This window comes from Myxine glutinosa, chromosome 3 (genome assembly GCF_964187855.1).
Source record: "Myxine glutinosa chromosome 3, kmMyxGlut1.1, whole genome shotgun sequence".
In the NCBI taxonomy this organism is placed as follows: domain Eukaryota; kingdom Metazoa; phylum Chordata; class Myxini; order Myxiniformes; family Myxinidae; genus Myxine; species Myxine glutinosa.
In genome coordinates this window covers 218,370,183-218,389,748 of record NC_136263.1, presented here as the reverse complement: position 1 = coordinate 218,389,748, position 19,566 = coordinate 218,370,183, and the positions used below count along the sequence as shown (strand labels likewise).

The window sequence follows — 19,566 nt, the reverse complement described above, 5'->3', positions numbered from 1 at the left end:
TTTGGAGTGCAATGTTCAACCCGGTGTCAGAAATCTGGGTCTCCGTCGAAGGTCAAGGGTCTTGCAGCAGGACAATGACCCCAAACACACTTCAAAAAGTACCCAGGAATGGTTCAAGACAAAACGATGGACTGTTCTGAAGTGGCCAGAAATGAGTCCAGATCCAAATCCCATTGAACACCTGTGTGGAGATCTGAAAACAGCAGTTGGGAGAAGGCACCCTTCAAATCTGGGAGAACTGGAGCAGTTTGCACAAGAAGAGTGGGTCAAACTGCCAGTAGAGAGGTGGAGGAAGCTCATTCATGGCTATAGGAAGCGCTTGAACAGTTATTTTGTCCAAAGGCCGTACTACCAAATATTAAGTCTTGGGTGTCAATAATTTTGTCAATGCCATTTATTTTTATTGTCTAATTTTAAAGGATATATTAAGTTTTAAATTAAAAACAAAGGTTCTTTAATATTAACAGTGAAATAAAGAAATGTGGAGACCAAATACTTTTGTCAATTTCAACTTATTTTTAGAGAAAAGTTTGAGTTATTTGAAAAAAGTGCCAGGGTGCCAATATTTTTGGCCATGACTGTTATAACATGTTTCATAAAGACGACATGACAACAACACGCATTATGTCGATTTGTTTTCTTTCTTCTGTGCGTGATGACTTGCTGCCAACTTTGACAACCACAATTAATGGTGACACTGTTCTTGGATTACCACAGAGTCTGAAGCAACAGGGCCCTGTGCTCACAGCACAAGGCAAAAACCCCATCATGGAGCTCAACGAAAAACGGCGTGGACTTAAGTACGAGGTTGTCTCAGAAGAAGGTGCCAGTCATTATAAGAGATTCAGCATTGAGGTATTCCTTTTACATTTTGATTTTGTCTCCAAATGCAGTCACCATGGCACCATTATTAAGCTCTTTTTTGTTCTTTGCAAAGTGTAAATGCATCACAATGAAAATGAGCACAATGAAAATAAGCACAATGTAAATGAGCACAATAAAAATGAGCACAATAAAAATGAGCACAATAAAAATGAGCACAATCAAAATGAGAACAATGAAAATGAGAACAATGAAAATGAGCACAATGAAAATGAGCACAATGAAAATGAGCACAATCAAAATGAGCACAATCAAAATGAGCACAATCAAAATGAGCACAATCAAAATGAGCACAATCAAAATGAGCACAATGAAAATGAGCACAATGAAAATGAGCACAATGAAAATGAGCACAATCAAAATGAGCACAATCAAAATGAGCACAATCAAAATGAGCACAATGAAAATGAGCACAATCAAAATGAGCACAATGAAAATGAGCACAATCAAAATGAGCACAATCAAAATGAGCACAATGAAAATGAGCACAATCAAAATGAGCACAATGAAAATGAGCACAATGAAAATGAGAACAATGAAAATGAGAACAATGAAAATGAGCACAATGAAAATGAGCACAATGAAAATGAGCACAATCAAAATGAGCACAATCAAAATGAGCACAATCAAAATGAGCACAATCAAAATGAGCACAATCAAAATGAGCACAATCAAAATGAGCACAATGAAAATGAGCACAATCAAAATGAGCACAATCAAAATGAGCACAATCAAAATGAGCACAATGAAAATGAGCACAATCAAAATGAGCACAATGAAAATGAGCACAATCAAAATGAGCACTATCAAAATGAGCACAATCAAAATGAGCACAATCAAAATGAGCACAATCAAAATGAGCACAATCAAAATGAGCACAATCAAAATGAGCACAATCAAAATGAGCACAATCAAAATGAGCACAATGAAAATGAGCACAATGAAAATGAGCACAATCAAAATGAGCACAATGAAAATGAGCACAATCAAAATGAGCACAATGAAAATGAGCACAATCAAAATGAGCACAATGAAAATAAGCACAATGTAAATGAGCACAATAAAAATGAGCGCAATGAAAATGAGCGCAATCAAAATGAGCACAATCAAAATGAGCACAATGAAAATGAGCACAATGAAAATGAGCACAATGAAAAATGAGCACAATGAAAATGAGCACAATGAAAATGAGCACAATGAAAATGAGCACAATGAAAATGAGCACAATGAAAATGAGCACAATGAAAATGAACACAATGAAAATGAGCACACTCAAAATGAGCACAATGAAAATGAGCACAATAAAAATGAGCACAATGTAAATGAGCACAATAAAAACTAGAACGGGCACTCGGTAGAGCGCATACCTTCGCCGCAGCTACTGTTCTGTACTTGGCATGGGAGTGTAGGGAACAGAACAACAAAAATACGATTTTGACCTTTTCGTGACCTTGACCTTGACCTTTGACCCGATTGCTCCCAAAATCTAATCAAATGTGTCCCGTATAATAACCAATCATCCCACCAAATTTCATGCAATTCGGTTGAATACTTTTTGAGTTATGCGAATAACATACACACACACACACACAGACATACAAATAAATACACAGCGATCAAAACATAACCTTCCGCTTTTGCGAAGGTAATGAGCACACTGAAAATGAGCACAATAAAAATGAGCACAATAAAAACTAGAACGGGCACTCGGTAGAGCGCATACCTTCGCCGCAGCTACTGTTCTGTACTTGGCATGGGAGTGTAGGGAACAGAACAACAAAAATACGATTTTGACCTTTTCGTGACCTTGACCTTGACCTTTGACCCGATTGCTCCCAAAATCTAATCAAATGTGTCCCGTATAATAACCAATCATCCCACCAAATTTCATGCAATTCGGTTGAATACTTTTTGAGTTATGCGAATAACATACACACACACAGACATACAAATAAATACACAGCGATCAAAACATAACCTTCCGCTTTTGCGAAGGTAATGAGCACACTGAAAATGAGCACAATGAAAATGAGCACAATCAAAATGAGTACATTCAAAATGAGCACAATGAAAACTAAAACGCCACTCAGTAGAGCGCATACTCCCGCCATGGGTCAAGTTGGAATAGTACGATTTCACAAAAGTTTGAGGGAGTAGTTCAGTGACGACACAAGACAAGACAACACAAGACAGGCACTGCACAGATATATATTTAGAATATATAGAAGATAATGTTAAAAAAAAAACAAGGCAATTTCACTTACAATTTCGGATTCAGCGTTCAATTCCATATAGGTGAGTGTATTTTGAGGCATGTGTGACTTCAAATAAAATTGTAAGCCGGGAAAACGTTCGTTTCATTCCTTAGGGATACAACATGTAAAACTGGCCCAAACGTCAAAACAAAACTCGCTCATTTTAAGTCGTGCAAGCTAATGCGACCACTCATTCTTCTGGGAAGAATCCCGTGGACATGCTTGTCACACTTATAAGTCACCTAAGTCTTTATAAGTTCATCAAATACTGACACCGCGATTGACATTCGCTGAGGTAAATGTTGATATCTCTTCTGAGGTTAAAAAAAACAACAACAAAAAAAACAGTTTTAAAGCATTATACGTATCAAACGATACATTTTATAAAACGGGGAAACCTAATACACACTTTGGTGGTTTTAAAATGACAGAATATGTCTTTATGAGAAGAAAAAAAAATGAACATTGAAGACGACGCTGCTAAAAAAAATACACCGCTCTAACGCATAACCACAAGTTTAAACTACATTTACAACAAATATGAAAACTATTTTCATATTACAATGTTAAGTCAAAACACCTCACAGCCACGTGACTTAAAAACACCTCACCACCACGTCATTTTACACCTCACCACCACATAATTCAAAATACCTCACCACCACATGATTCAAAACTACCACCACGTTATTAAAAACACTTCACAACCACAGAAACAAAAGTTTCAGGGAGTAGTTCAGTGACAACAGACACTGCCCAGATATGTAGATATATAGATAAATACACCTGAAAATCACAGAGCCAGAATTATTATTTGGTCTGGGAAGCCCATGTGAGGTTTCTTCTTCTTCAGCCTCTCACAACCCTGGGTGAATATGCGATCTTTTTTTAAAAAGTTCGAATTTTGCCAAATCTGTTTTATTCGTTTGTTAATATACCGCAGCCATTGACAAATCTGGAATTATAATTACATTTGAGGTTCAAATTAACCTGGGACATTGTGTCAAACGATGCCTGCAAGTATGTACATGTGATAAATAAATGAATCGTCCACAGTCTAAGACTCTTCTTCTTCTTCATGCAATAACAACTTCCAGCTTCCAGACCGTACATCCAATCATCTTCAAATTTTACACACTTGTTACTCTTCATGACTTCTACTACAGTATGAAGTTTCACGTCGATCAATGAAGTGGTTCAAGAGATATAAATGTTTTTATTATTTGCGTTTAATTAACGATGTCTGCCAAACCACGTGACCGATCGCAAATTCCAAAAGGGCATTTTAGTAGACTGATATGCTGAACAGATTTGTGAAGTTTCCCCTCGATTGGATCATAAATGAGGGAGGAGCTCGGTTTTAAATGTTTGTGCTTAAAAACGTCATAACTCTGAAACCATGTGATGCATGACGTCATGCTCGCTGACTTTTTTGTTCGTCATGGGTATGCGATTCTGCCTGCAAAGTTTGGCCTCGATCTGTTCAGGCGTTTTGGAGAAAATAGGATTTTAGTGTTTTTCACTCAAAACAATATGGCGGCCGTACCACGTGACCTGTGACGTCATAATTACCATTAAAATATTCTGCAGACCAAGTTCCTCCTATGGTAAAAATTTGCTCTCAATCGGTCCAATTATTGCAGAGAAAATGGTTTTTAAAGGAAAACAGAAAAAAAAATTCCCCAAAAAATTCCCAAAAAAACTTCCTGGATCCGGAATAATTTCCTGAGCTTCACCAAAAACTAATCAATTCTTCCTTATCCCAAGTGCAATCATCCCACCAACTTTCATCCAAATCCGTTCAAAACTTTTCCAGATATCTTGTTCACGAACACGCACACACACATGCACACACGGACACGATCGAATGCATTACTCCCTGACGGGAGTAATGAGCACAATGAAAATGAGCACAATGGAAATGAGCACAATGAAAAAGCACACTCAAAATCAGCACACTCAAAATCAGCACAATTAAAACCAAAATTGAATCGATTCTTCATTGTCACACATACAATCTGTCCACCAAGTTTCGTCCAAATCCATCCATAACTTTTTGAGCTGTCCTGCTCTATGTTGGTTTTACCCCTATCGCTCAATGGTGAAGAATCACTTAAAAAATTCTACTAGCCGGATCCGAATCTTGATCTTCACCAAAATCTAATCATTTCGTCTGTGTCACATACGCTACATCTCTGCCAAATTTCGTCCGAATCCGTCCACAACGTTTTGAGATATTTTGTTCACAAACAAACAGACAGACAGGGGTGAAAACATAACCTCCATCCACCTTTGGTGGCGCAGGTAATAAAACCAATTGCTTTTTAGGACCACTTTGACTCAGTCCGGACTTTTAAAAGTTTTATTGGGTAAATTTGAAATTGTTTTTAAGGGTAAATTTGAAAGGGTAAAAGCTAAAGTTATAAAGGGTACATTTAAAAGGGTTTTAAAAGTTAAATTCTAAAGTTATAAAGGGTAATTTTGTGAAGGTTCCAAAGTGGAAATGCTAAAGTTTTAAAGGGTAAATTATGAAGGCAGAATTACGGATGGGTTAACTTACCAGAATTATGGACAGGTTAACTCTCTCCAGGATTGCGGATGGGTTAACTATCCCCAGAATTACGGACGGGTTAACTCTCCCCAGAATTACGGACGGCTTAACTCTCCCCTGAAATAGACGGGTTAACGCTTACCAGAATTATGTACGGGTTAACTCTCACGAGAATGAAGGACTAGTAACTCTCACCAGAATGAAGGACTGGTTAACTCCCCCAGAATGAAGGACTGGTTAACTCCCCCGGAATTACGGACGGTTTAATTCTTGCACAATTGAGGACGGATCCATTCTCCCACAATTGAAGATGGATTAATTCCCCCAAAATTGAGGACGGATCCATTCTCCCAGAATTGAGTATGGATCCATTCTCCCACAATTTAAGATAGATTAATTCCCCCAGAGTTGAGGACAGATCCATTCTCCCAGAATTGAGTACGGATCCATTCTCCCACAATTGAAGATGGATCAATTCCCCCAGAATTGAGGATGGATCCATTCTCCCAGAATTGAGTACGGATCCATTCTCCCACAATTGAAGATGGATTAATTCCCCCAGAATTGAGGATGGATCCATTCTCCCAGAATTGAGTACGGATCCATTCTCCCACAATTGAAGATGGATTAATTCCCCCAGAATTGAGGACGGATCCATTCTCCCAGAACTGAGGATGGAATCATCCCCCAAAAATTATGAATGGATTCATTCCCCCAGGATTACCAATGGTTAAATTCCACGCCCACTGGGGCAGTACTATATATGATGCACATTTACATAACGAGAATTGTGCCTCCCCTCGCTCCCCCTCCCCTCCCCCACGTACCCTGAACCCCCGAGCCGATAAAATTAATTTCACCACCTTAAACCTGCACTTGCACTCTGAGTAAATCCATCGTTTTTCTATTTATTCCAGCCAGCAGTTCAGGAGTGCATACAAATCAAACATACTGTAATGCTCGTGCAGTCTCCTTCCAAGGCTGGCACCGCCACCCGGTGGGAATTGTTTAACTCTGTCTCCTCTTCCTCCCTTAATTTGCACATCTACCAGCGGATAGTGAGTCGCGCGGCCATGTCTAAGCTTGCCTTCGGCATCGCTCGGACGGACATTCGGCTTATTCGGAAGGGCAGATTCGGCATGGCCGCGTCACTCTGTCACAGGTGAGTGTCCAAATTAAGGGTGGAACATGTGACAGATTTTACCCATTCCCACCTGGCAGAAATGCCGGAACAGAGACTTCTCCAATTATATATCGTATGAATCCACACAAAACAATTTTCGAAAACGGATAATTCAAAATGTGTTTTGTTTGTTAGGGCATAAGAAATTATAATTATTTGTAAAACCTTTCCAAAAATTGAAAGATGTCATTTGATCTGATATATCGATGGGGGTTAGGGGTTGGAGCTCAAGTTCTTGGTTCATGGTGTGAAAATGTGACGATCGATGATGAAGCATAAATTTGTGGATGTTGTTTGTTGTTATGATGTTCTCGCTGTAAATCTTGATTTTGAATTGCTGTTTGCCCTCTCAGACTCCCTCTCTTTTTCTCTCTCTCTCTCCCTCTCTCTCATCTAGGTTGAAGTAGATGGAGATAAGTACAAGGGTACTGGCTCCAACAAGAAGGCAGCAAAAGCAAATGCTGCTCTGTCTGCCCTCCAGAAGGTGTTTCCAGATTCTAATCAACCATGTCGCAAGCCTGGAAAAGTACGCTCCGGCATTTTACTTTCCCACTGGAACCCTCAGCATTACCCTGTGCCTTTCTTCTTTCTATCACTGTTTCCATCAATAGCTTCTATTATATGTGTATCAGCTACTACTTTTGTTTTAGTTATGATGTTTTTACTTAATAGAATTCTGGTGGATAAAAATCCTCATGCCTTTGCTTGAGGGTTTGTTCAAGATATAGCATGCTCTTTAGCTTCCAAAGGAACTCTTCTACATTGATGCCATTTCTTTTGGAGGAGTTCAAATTTTCACCATAAAATAATTTTCAATCTATATTATATTCTCCGTAGGTGATTCTGTGAGTTTGTCCGGGGGTGTGGCTATCCCCGGTCTGGGAGGGGCTTCAAAAACAAATCATCCACCATGTTGTTTACTCGCATAGCTTTGAGGCTTCTTTTGTTAGGCCCGCGGTTTCTTACTCTCTCACACAGTTTTATTTAAACTCTAATTCGATATATCATTTCATTTTTCACAGTTGCCAACATGGTTTTAGACTCAGTTGCAAAACACGGCAATAAAATTCGATTAAAGCTCCCGTTTGTAGAACGAAATGCATTTTCAAAGGCCTGTAACATAAAGGCCATTCATTGAGTCTCCCTCACAATTTTATCTCGATTCGAATTCATCATCTGATTTCATTCTTATCGATGGTATTAAACTCGGCTTCAGCAATAATTGAGAAAATAAACACACACACGGGAATCGGGAAATTGCCGAGATATATTAAATAATCGCGGCTTTTCATGACTCGATATATCTTACACCGCCCAAGATGACACAGACAGGAAAATGCCGAGATGTATTAAATAATCGTAGCTTTTCACGACTCGATATATCTTACACTGCCCAACATGACACAGACGGGAAAATGCCAAGATATATTAAATAATCGCGGCCATTTCATGATTTGATATATCTTACACCGCCCAAGATGACACAGACGGGAAAATGCCGAGATGTATTAAATAATCGTAGCTTTTCACGACTCGATATATCTCACACAGCCCAACATGACACAGACGGGGAAAATGCCAAGATATATTAAATAATCGCGGTCATTTCATGATTTGATATATCTTACACCGCCCAAGATGACACAGACGGGAAAATGCCGAGATATCTATATATACGTTTACAGAACGAAATGCATTTTCGAAGGCCTGTAACATAAAGTTCATTCAGGCTCCCTCACGGCTTTATCTCGACTGTAATTCACCATCACAATCGCTGGGATAGTTCAAGTCTGAGTTTCAGCTAAAGTTGAGAAAATCGGCAAAATGTATTCCAACACCCGTTTTGAATGTGTCGACTGGTTGGATGAGATGTGGGCATGGGGAAGGAGAGAGGGGAATGAGAGATGGGAATGAAAGATGAGAAGCAGAGGATAGAACGTTCCCAGGACTTCGTTATTTATATTACGAGCAACGGTACCCGCCCTATGGGCGGAGCTTCAATTGGGAGGCCCAAATGAAAAGGCAAAATATCAGAAATTGAAAGCTTTTTTTATTTTAAATGATTTATATAAACATCCATTAAATCATATCACGTGCAAATCATCAAAATCTAAACAGTATTTGTGGAATGTTCATATCGGTCAATATTATTCCATCGTATTTTGAAAAACTGGAAAATTGAAAAAATTGGAAATTGGAAAAATTGGGAAAAAATTAGAAAAACAATTTCGCCTATTTTACTCCAGGGGGTCCCAGGATTACCCACCCAAAATATCGTTGCGATCGGTTCAGCCGTTTTTGCGGTACCTGGGAACGGACAGACAGACGGACATTTGGTGAATTATAGTAAGATTACTTAGTAAAAGTACAGCGACTGAATACTGATGTTCGTGATCAAACTGAAGTCTCATTATATATTTACATATTCCTGGGGTGAAAAAAATATATTCATATACAGAGTGCATATACAGAGTTTGTTAAAAGCGAGTCCACTCTTTTCCAACCATGGAATTAAACAATACAGAACATCAAAAATGTCCATAATAATATAAACTAACGATGGAATACAATATTTATTAATAACGTTTGGTTTCAATCTATTTTTACTTTGTAAAGCGAAAGGTTTTCGATACATACAAGTTTAAAAATGAAGAAGAGTCATAGGGTCCATAGGCCTCTGACAGGTCCATGATGTTCATTTTAAGACTGAATCAACACGTCTTCGATCATAAATTACTTTTGATTCCAACTTCGATCATAAATTACGACAAAGGTACTTTTTTTTCCTTTTTTTTTTGGGATACAAGATCGAGGCTCGTGAAAGAGCTAACATTAATCACACAAAAAGTCAAACCGACACATAAAACACAAAATAAGGGGAACGGTAGACAAGATGGGGAGAGAGGGGGAAGCACATAAACACAACATTTGAGAGCAGGGAGAAGTGTGGGAGGGAGAGGGCTTGGGGGCAGGAGGCGTGGGAAGGGCGTGGGAAGGGAGGTATAAAACACTGGTTTCACTGGCTGCATGTGTGAGAAGTGTTATGATTTATGGGAGCGAGACATGGGTAATGAACGTAGAGCAGCAACGAAGGTTGGAAAGGGTGGAAATGCGAATGGTTCGATGGATGTGCGGAGTATCGTTGAGAGAGAGGAAGACAAATGATGAATTGCGAAAAATGATGGGAATAGAGCCTGTGATTGATGCTGTGAAGAGGAACAGGTTGAGATGGTTTGGTCATGTGTTGAGGAAGGATGAAAGTGACTGGTTGAGAAGAGTGATGGAAATGAATGTAGAAGGAAGTAGAGGACGGGGAAGACCGAGAAAGACTTGGCTAAAGATGGTGGAAGAAGAAATGTGGGCAAGGGGGTTAACAAGGAGAGATGCAGAGAATAGGGCAAGATGGAGAAGATTGTCATGGGGACCGCAAGGCTAACCCCCGCTCTAGCAGGGAAAATGGCCTTAAAATGCATGTTGTATCAATGATCTCTCTGACTCTTGAAAATCCTCTCTATCTCTTTCCTGATGACTCTACTCTCTGTCACTCCATTCCTCATCCCTCAGATCGGCAGTCTGCAGCCTCCTCACTCTCTGCAGACCTGGACAAAATCACAGACTGGGCAAACAAGTGGAACATGACTTTCAATCCTGACAAATCTCACACCCTTACGATGTCTCTCCGAAAAGACCGACTGGACAACCCTCCCATCCACTTTCTGAATAATCCTCTCCAAGAAGTTCTGTCACTCAAGCTTTTGGGTCTCACTATCTGCCATGATCTTTCCTGGGAAAACCACATTTCAAATCTGGCCTCCAAAGCCAGTTGCCGACTGGGCATCCTCCGTCGTGCGAAGTCCTTCCTTGGCACACCTGAGCTCCTCACCACATACAAGGCTTTCATCCACAGCTCAATGGAATACTGCTCTCCCCTCTGGGCTGGTGCTCCTGCCTCACACCTAGCTCGTCTTCACGCTGTTGAAACCAAAGCGTTCAGAATCATTGGAATCTCCCGCGATGAAGCCAACTCCAAGGGCCTTTCACTCACTCACCGCAGGCAGGTTGGTGGCTTTTCTGTCTTCTACCCTCTTATGGTTCTTATGGTTAAACTGCCAAAATCAAGACTCTCTGCTCACCTTCACTCCTTCATGCCTCTTTTCTCCCACCTCTGGAACAAACTCCCTCACTCTCTTCAATCCCACTCCACCCTCCAGGTCTTTAAAACAGCTGTTCACCACCATCTCTTATCTTCCCCCATCCAAAACCTTGATCTTTTCTACCCCCGCTAATTTCACCCCAAATCCACTTTTTTGAAATACCAACTTCTGTCCTGGAAGTCCTTGGTGTCCTTGTGTTTTATACTTCTCCCACCCGCCCCTCCTTACCACGCCTCCCCCCCCCCCCCCCAAGCCCTCTCCCTCCCACACATCTCCCTGCTCTCAAATGTTGTGTTTGTGTGCTTCCCCTTCTCTCCCCATCTTGTCTTCCGCTCCCTCTTTTTATATATTTTGTTTGTCTGGTTGATTTGTTTGTGAAATAAGTGTTAGCTCTTTCACGAGCCTCGATTCAGTGTACAAAAAAAAGAAACTCAAATTTGTTCAAATTCAAATTCAACAACAATTTGTTCAACTTAAATTTGGATCTATGGGGGTCAAAGTGGATGCAGGTTTGACCCCCCAAAATAGGTATTTACTTTCTTCTCAGAAACTACACACACAATTCTCCTGAAACTTTACCACAACCTTCATCACCCATGATGTACCAACGTTTGTTCCCGGCATTTAAAAAAATCGGGTTCTGAGGAGGTACACCTGGTTGGGGGAGAGGAGGGAGATGTTGCCCCCCAAAAATAGGTTTTTGCATTCTTCTCAGAAACTACACACACAATTCTGATGAAACTTTACCACAACCTGCCGCTTCCGGTCCCTCGAGCAAGGAGGCTGCTTGCTTCGATCTCTCCACGTCATCGGAGTTTGTGTATTTTCCCATTCGTGTCTTGGTCTAATTTCCACTGGTTATTTTATTGTATACGTGTTATTCTGTGTTCCTAGTTAGTTTTAGTTTTGTAATTATTTCAAACTTGTGTGTAATTGGTCGTTTTTTGTTTGCACCTCGTGTGTGGCCGAGTCCATCTAGGCTCCCTCCCCCAGTCGGTACATTGTGAATATAAGTTATTTCCTTCGCTGTATTTGCTTGTGTCTTTGATTTTCTTTTCTCCCCCTACCTCCCACGAACATCGTATCTGTCAAACGTAAAAAAAAATAAACTTTATGAATCCTTTCTCTCCTCGCTGACACGTGCTTGTTCTCTCGCCTTCTCATCTCGCCTTCTCATCTCGCCTTGTTCCCCGCCCCCTTGTCTCGCTTTGTGCCCCGCCCCCTTTATCTCCTATTTCTCCAGCCTTTCCAACTCTAGTTTCCTCCATACTCACTCAACCCTTTCTCCTTCTTTCTCAAATCCACGTCCTCATTTAGGGACTTTTCCCAGATTGTTTTTCAAGGTTTTGTTGAAATATTATTTAAGTATTTTTAAACTTTCCCCTGTCGTGCTTTATTCAGTGGTTTATTACAACACGCTGTTTTTCTTCCTATTTAAAAGGCTTTTTTCAATTTCCTCTTCAATTCATTCCACTTCCAAAAAAAATAAATCTATTACAGTTCCTCCTCCCTACATTCTCGAAACTCACCTTCATTCCACCCCTCCTCTATCATTTTCAAATGGATCTCTCACTTGAAAATCACAATAAACCCAGTTTGTAATAAATGTTCGTTTGTCATTAATCGTCCACGTTCTAAACTCCCTCCTCACCCCACCCCTCCTAAACTCCCTCCCCCCTCTCCCCAACTCTTCAAAACTCCCCCATCGTCTCTCCCCTTCAAAACTCCCCCCTAACCCCTCCCCTTCAAATCTCCTCCCATACCATCTTTCTCCAATTCTCACCCCTCCCCCCTCATCCCCTCAAAGCTGCCTCCTCCCCACTTCCTCTCCCTTCCATCACATACCTCCACCTCCTCCAAGCTTCTACTTTGCTCTGCCCCCCCCCCCCCCCCCCACTCAAACAACACCTCACTGTGCTTCATCCGATCACCATCAAACCTTTTGTCCTCCTCATCCTTCACTTTCTCCTAACTCTTCTGCAATCTCCAACACTCTATCCACAGCTCTCCCTACCTCCCCCTCTCACCCTTCATCTGACCCGACCCCTCCCCTCCCCTGTCCTGCACCCGATGATCCCCCTCCCTCTCCCTGAACGGTATGGACCTCAAACATCTGTGGCCTTCGCTCAAACCTAACTGATCTCTCCATACAGGTTACTTCTGACAAACCAGACGTAATCTGCTTTACAGAAACTGTCCTCCTTCAAGATGTCTCTGATTCCTTAATATCTCTTCCTGGTTACTCCCTCCTCCGGTATGAGAGACCTGATCCTCGTCTTGGTGGTGGGGTTGCTATCTTTATCAAAAACTTTCTTCCTCACTCTCCTTGCACTGCCCTCTCTTCATCCCACCCCCAGGAGTACTTCTGGCTACGGCTTCCTCTCCGCTCCCACCTTTTGTTCATTTGTGTTCTGTACCATCCACCAAACAGTGATGAATCCATTTACATTTCGCTGTCTGACAACATGGACCATCTTTCTGGCCATTCTCAGAGAGCCTCCTCAGCATCGATGAGTCTGGCATTTCACTCAGGCCGACTGGCATGGTCTTCAAGCAGCCATCAATCATCTGGACTGGTCTCCCATCTCTACTGCCTCTGCCATCAACTCTTCCTGGGAATTCTTTCAAAGTAAACTGCTCTCTCTCATGCACAGATTTATCCCATCCCGTCTTCAGTTGTCATACTCTTCCTCCCATCCATTGTTACGGCCTGAAGCACGCCAGGCCAAGCTTTCAATCACACGGTCTTTATTTATTTATTATCACACAAAAATCTCTTCCTACACATAAAACAAAGAAGGGAGAAGAGAGGGAAAAACCCGAATAGGCTAGTCAAGAGTAGGCCAGTCCAAGAGTAGGCCGGTCCAAGAGTAGGCCAGTCCATGAGTAGGCCGGTCCAAGGGTAGGCCGGTCCAAAAGTAGGCCGGTCCAAGAGTAGGCCGGTCCAAGAGTAGGCCGGTCCAAGAGTAGGCCGGTCCAAGAGTAGGCAGGTCCAAGAGTAGGCTGGTCACAGAGTAGGCAGGTCCAACATTAGGCCCCAGGGCAGGCCCAACAGTAGGCCCCAAGGCAGGCCCAAAAGTAGGCCCAGTGGTAGGCCTCAGGGCAAGCCCAGCACGAGAGGGTAGGAGTAGGCAAGTCCACGAGTAGGCCCCAAGGCAAGCCCAGCAGTAAGCCCCAGTGCCGGCCCAGGTGTAGGCCCCAGTGCAGGCCCAGCACAAGAGGGTAGGAGTAGGCAAGTTCACGAGTAGGCCCCAAGGCAAGCCCAGCAGTAGGCCCCAGGGCAGGCCCTGCAGTCAGCCCAACGGCAGGCCCAACAGTAGGCCCAGTGGTAGGCCTCAGGGCAAGCCCAGCACGAGAGGGTAGGAGTAGGCAAGTCCACGAGTAGGCCGCAAGGCAGGCCCCAGTGGTAGGCAGCAAGAGTTCGATCAACGTCACCCTTCAGGTGGAGAGATTGCAGCCGGACACTCCACAACCCCCGAAAAAGCACTCTGCCATCAGAAATGGCCCTCCTCCAAAATGGCCACTCACTCCTCTGAATCATCTTCCTGGCCACACCCCTGCCCCATAGCCAATCATAGGCTTTATACCCATGGACCAAACCACTTGGTCTAACTCACAGGGGAGTGTGGGGGAAGGAAGAAGAAAAAGGTCACAAACCGTAACACCATGGTACACTGAAGCTTGTGGTGAGGCTGTTGCCATGAAACAACTCGCCTTTGCCTCTTGGAAGGCAAATCCAACTGAAGGCAATCTCAGTACCTGCCACCAAGCTCGGAACAAGTGTGTGTCTACCCTCAGGAGAGCCAGGAAACAATATCTCTCCACTCTCAAGACTGAACTCTCCAACCTGTCCCCTTCCTCCAAATTCTGGTGGCGTCTGGTCAAATCTGTTTCTGGTGTTTGTTCCCCCTCCATCCCCTTCCTTACATCAAATGGCTGCACAGTTGACACCGCACGTGACAAAGCCGAATGCCTCAACTCTGTGTTTGCCTCAAAATCGTGTGTCCCGAACCCATCTCTCTCTGTACCCACCTTACCCAGTCGAACCCAGCTGCTCCTGGACTCTGTGTCCTTTCCTCCTGACAAGGTGGAAAAGTTTCTGTCAACACTCGACTCTGATTCTGCAACTGGACCAGACGGCATCAGCCCACGGGTCCTAAAATCCTACTCCGCCGCTCTATCTTACCCTCTCTGAAGTCTCTTCACTCTCTCTTTTGCTCAATGTCATCTGCCATATGCTTGGAAATCAGCAAACATTACCGCTTTACACATAAAAAGTGCAAAAACAGATCCTTTTAACTACAGACCAATCAGCCTGCTCACAATTAGCAGCAAAGTCATGGAATCCATCATTGCTTAAATATCAAATCCTTCCTCTTCTCAAATGGCTTGATCACTGATCATCAATTTGGATTCACACCAGGTCATTCTACACTGTGTCGCGATCCCGGCTGTGAAATGGTTCCCAGCACGGAATACGGACGTTAATGTCCGGGCTTCAAGTAGTCCACGGAGTGGACAGAGAGAACTCAATAAACACAATTGTGTTTTAATCGGCCTTCTAGGGGTAAGGCACGATGCTTTATTGGCTCGATCACAAAAACCATCAAAGGTAACAAAATGGAATAAACTGCACAAAGCCCGCAGGAACTGTCGGCAACAGACGCTCCAAACAGGACGCAGGTAAGATCACTCGCGGCTCCAATCGACGATCTCCGGGACTCGGAGGGTAACAGGATGGAATTCACCGCACAAGGCCGGCAGGAACGGTCGGCCAGCAGCTCCAACACGAAGCAGGCAATCACTCGCGGTTCCAATCTACGAGATCCGGGAATCACTCGTTCTCTTCCGGAGTTACTCGCTCGTAAATACCGAACTGTAATCGACCAGCCCAACTCGGCTGTCGTGAGGATTCAAGGAAAGCCCTTTTGAGATTTCCCACTCGGAGCCTTCGAGCCGCGTCCGTTGCACAAGATGGCTACCGCGCTCTTTGACCCTCCACCAATCACGTGAGGCTCCAAGGAGGCCACGTCACGCGGTGGGCGGGGCACCAAATCTGGGTGAGAACAGGTGGTTTCACCGGTGGTTTCTCACAGTCCTCCCCCCCTAAGTAAAAACCCCGTCGAATAGACGGCGTTTTTAAAACCAGTATTTGTAGTAGGTGCAAATCACATGGCAAGATGATGGCGGTAATCGCTAACAGGCAATTAACGCAATTAACAATTATTAACACTTATTAACAACAATAACGCAACAACGCAACAATACAACGCAACGCAATAGCGCAACAATAACGCAATTATTAACGCACAGGCAATTAACAGGCATTAACAGGTTAACAATGAACCAGTTTGGTTTTTTTTTTTTCACACACAAATTTTAACACCATACACCACATTAATATCTACCCTACAAGAGTTACACTTCACACAAAGCACAATAGAGAGGCAAGGGGGCCAAACTCAAGTTGGGGGAAGCGTTGACAGGAAGGAAACGGGCCGAGACCTAGAGCGGCGGGTACTCCTCCGGTGTCGAGAACAACAGTCATATGCGTAATGACCCCTTTCACCGCACTGGTAACATCGATCGTTCGGGTCGAAAGGCCTGCGGACCAAAGGGCGTCTGAAACGAGGCCGCCGCGACATGCCATTCGACATCTCGACGCACACACGCGATCCGCAAATTAACCTTCCATCAAGGGCTCTGACCGAATCTTCAGCATCTCGTGGCTCTTCAAACTCAACAACTGCAAATCCAGGTGGGTTTCGAGCAACCCATACGTTGCGGAGTGGTCCGTAATGTTCGAAGACCCTCCCTAGCTCGGCTTTCGCTGCTCCATTGCCCAGGTTTCCCACATATACCTTAGCATTAGCGTTCCTGCTGAATCGCGACATGGCGGGAGCGGTCCCTGAGGAGCACGGCACCTGAGGGTGGCTTGACGGGAGGCTCGGGTGGACTTCAGCTGACGCAACGTCACCGTCGGGAACTGGAGTCGAGGCGCTAGGCTCCTCGGGCCAGAGTGAAGATATGTCTGACTCCGCCACTCTCTCCGCCTGTTTACTCTGGGATCTAGTGACCCCCCCACAGGTCAGAGTCAATGACTCCTCCCTGGCCATGGCATCATTGCCAATCAGCAAGGAGACCCCGGGTATCGGGTAGTAGGGTACCACCACACAGGTCACTGGACCCTTAAAAATGTCACTCCGGACCTCGAGGAGGGCAAGGAGATACCGGCCAAGAACCCGGTCAATGCCCCGAAGGAGGGTATACTCGCCGGTATAACGCATCTGAGAGGCCGGAACTACCCCCGCCCGGAGAACACACCGTGTCGCCCCAGTATCCCGAAGGTATTGGGCCTCAAACTTCAGCATCGAATCAGGGCCACCCACTAAGGCTGTCCCTGAATAATCCTGGTACAGTGGATGAATGGAATTAGCCTCGGTGGCAGTGACCTCGGTCACCGATGCCACCGTCGTGTGCGAGGGCCCGGCGGATGAGCTCCACTGATCTCCCTCCGACTTAACAGGAGGGTTGCCTCGGTAGGCCGGACTAGCGGGATTAGAGAAGCAGCGGTTTTCACCGTGCCCCACGCGTTTGCAGAAATCGCACCAGGGCCCTGCCCTGGTCTGCGGCTCGCGACCGCCACCAGTGGAGGGCATCGGAGAACCCCTCCCCTCGATCCAGCCGCCGGGCAGACGGGGGGCGGTCTTGATCGCAGACTCCTCCGTCTTACGACGCGACTGCGTGACTTGCAGCATTTTGCACGCCAAAACATGTTTATCAATAAGGTTGACGCAGTCTGCCAAGGAAACAGTGTCTTTGTCGACAAGAAACAATGCTAAGTCAAGCGGAAGCTGTTGATCGATACGGTAACGCACCAGGAGTTCCGCAACCGCTTGAGGTAACTCAACCTTGCTCCCCTTGAACCATCTCTGCAGCTGTTCCAACAAGGCCCGCGAATGTTCCTCATAGGTTTGACTGGACTCACGAGTCCAGCTGAAAAAATTTCTCCTATAAATACATGCGGACACCGCATAGGCGTTCAAAATCTCGGCCTTCAATGCCCTGTATTTGTTTGCGTCCTCGGTTGCCATCCTCGCATATACCTCCCTCGCCTTCTCAGATAGATGGCTCACAAGATGGCCGACCCACAAGCTCTCATCAATGCCACCGGCAGCCAACAACTTCTCCGCCATCTCCAGATACGCTTCTGGCTTCGTGTCTCCCGTCCAGTCCGGCAAACGAACATGAACAGTTTCCGGGACTCTTGCAGCAGACCCCTCTGCCCGCGGTCGTTCAGTCAACATTCGCAACTCATGCTCTCTGACGCGTTCAGCTTCTGCTGCTGCCGCACGCTCTCTCTCTCTCTCACGCTCTCTCTCTGCTGCTGTCTCTGCTGCCGCATGCGCTCTCTCTGCTGCTGCACGCTCTCCCTCTGCTGCTGCCGCACGCTCTCTCTCTCTCTCACGCTCTCTCTCTGCTGCCGCATGCTCTCTCTCTGCTGCCGCATGCTCTCTCTCTGCTGCCGCAGCACGCTCTGCCTCTGCCCTGTCATTCTCCCTGTTATACATGTCAAGTTGTTGAACCGGAGTCAGCCCGGTCCAGAAGGGCGAACGCATGCATTTAGTCATGATGGAATCGCTTCCTAACATCTCGGGTTGAGTGACCGGGTCAAGGCTGCTTGCGTCGCTCACATCGCCACCCACGTGACTGTCAACATGATCAGGTTGAACTCTCACTTCTCTGGTCGACATAGCTTGGCTACGAGTTATCATAAGACAAGGCACAAAACACAACGCTCAAACACAACGCTCTGTTGGGGAAATACGACACGAACTACACAATATCACCCGCACATCAAATTGCCAATGAGAAAAATACCACGTACAAATACTCACGTTTTTTTTTTTTTTTGTCGGTTGTTTGGAGGGATCCGAGGCTCACTTATTCTGCAGTGAAGCACCACCCAAGACAGCGTCCTACGGCGAGAAAGTTCCTCCAAGACGGCGTCCGCTGGTGAGAAGATGCAGAGAAGATGCAGATGCCGAATTCCCGTCTCAATTCGAATGTCTCTCACTTGAAAGATCCTAGGACGAGCAACCCATTTGTCGCGATCCCGGCTGTGAAATGGTTCCCAGCACGGAATACGGACGTTAATGTCCGGGCTTCAAGTAGTCCACGGAGTGGACAGAGAGAACTCAATAAACACAATTGTGTTTTAATCGGCCTTCTAGGGGTAAGGCACGATGCTTTATTGGCTCGATCACAAAAACCATCAAAGGTAACAAAATGGAATAAACTGCACAAAGCCTGCAGGAACTGTCGGCAACAGACGCTCCAAACAGGACGCAGGTAAGATCACTCGCGGCTCCAATCGACGATCTCCGGGACTCGGAGGGTAACAGGATGGAATTCACCGCACAAGGCCGGCAGGAACGGTCGGCCAGCAGCTCCAACACGAAGCAGGCAATCACTCGCGGTTCCAATCTACGAGATCCGGGAATCACTCGTTCTCTTCCGGAGTTACTCGCTCGTAAATAC

At 44.7% G+C, this 19,566-nt stretch overlaps 1 protein-coding gene across 3 annotated transcripts in view; it reads left to right on the top strand.

Moving 5' to 3' along the window:
- The window catches only part of LOC137422863 (uncharacterized), a 635,168-nt gene that overhangs the window by 190,480 nt on the left and 425,122 nt on the right, over nucleotides 1-19,566 (top strand). For all 3 annotated transcript variants that reach the window (XM_078774996.1, XM_078774997.1, XM_078774998.1), the window contains exons 15-16: nucleotides 718-855; nucleotides 7,269-7,397. In XM_078774996.1, the coding sequence (XP_078631122.1) occupies nucleotides 718-855; nucleotides 7,269-7,397 (267 nt within the window). The remainder of the gene's footprint in view (nucleotides 1-717; nucleotides 856-7,268; nucleotides 7,398-19,566) is intronic.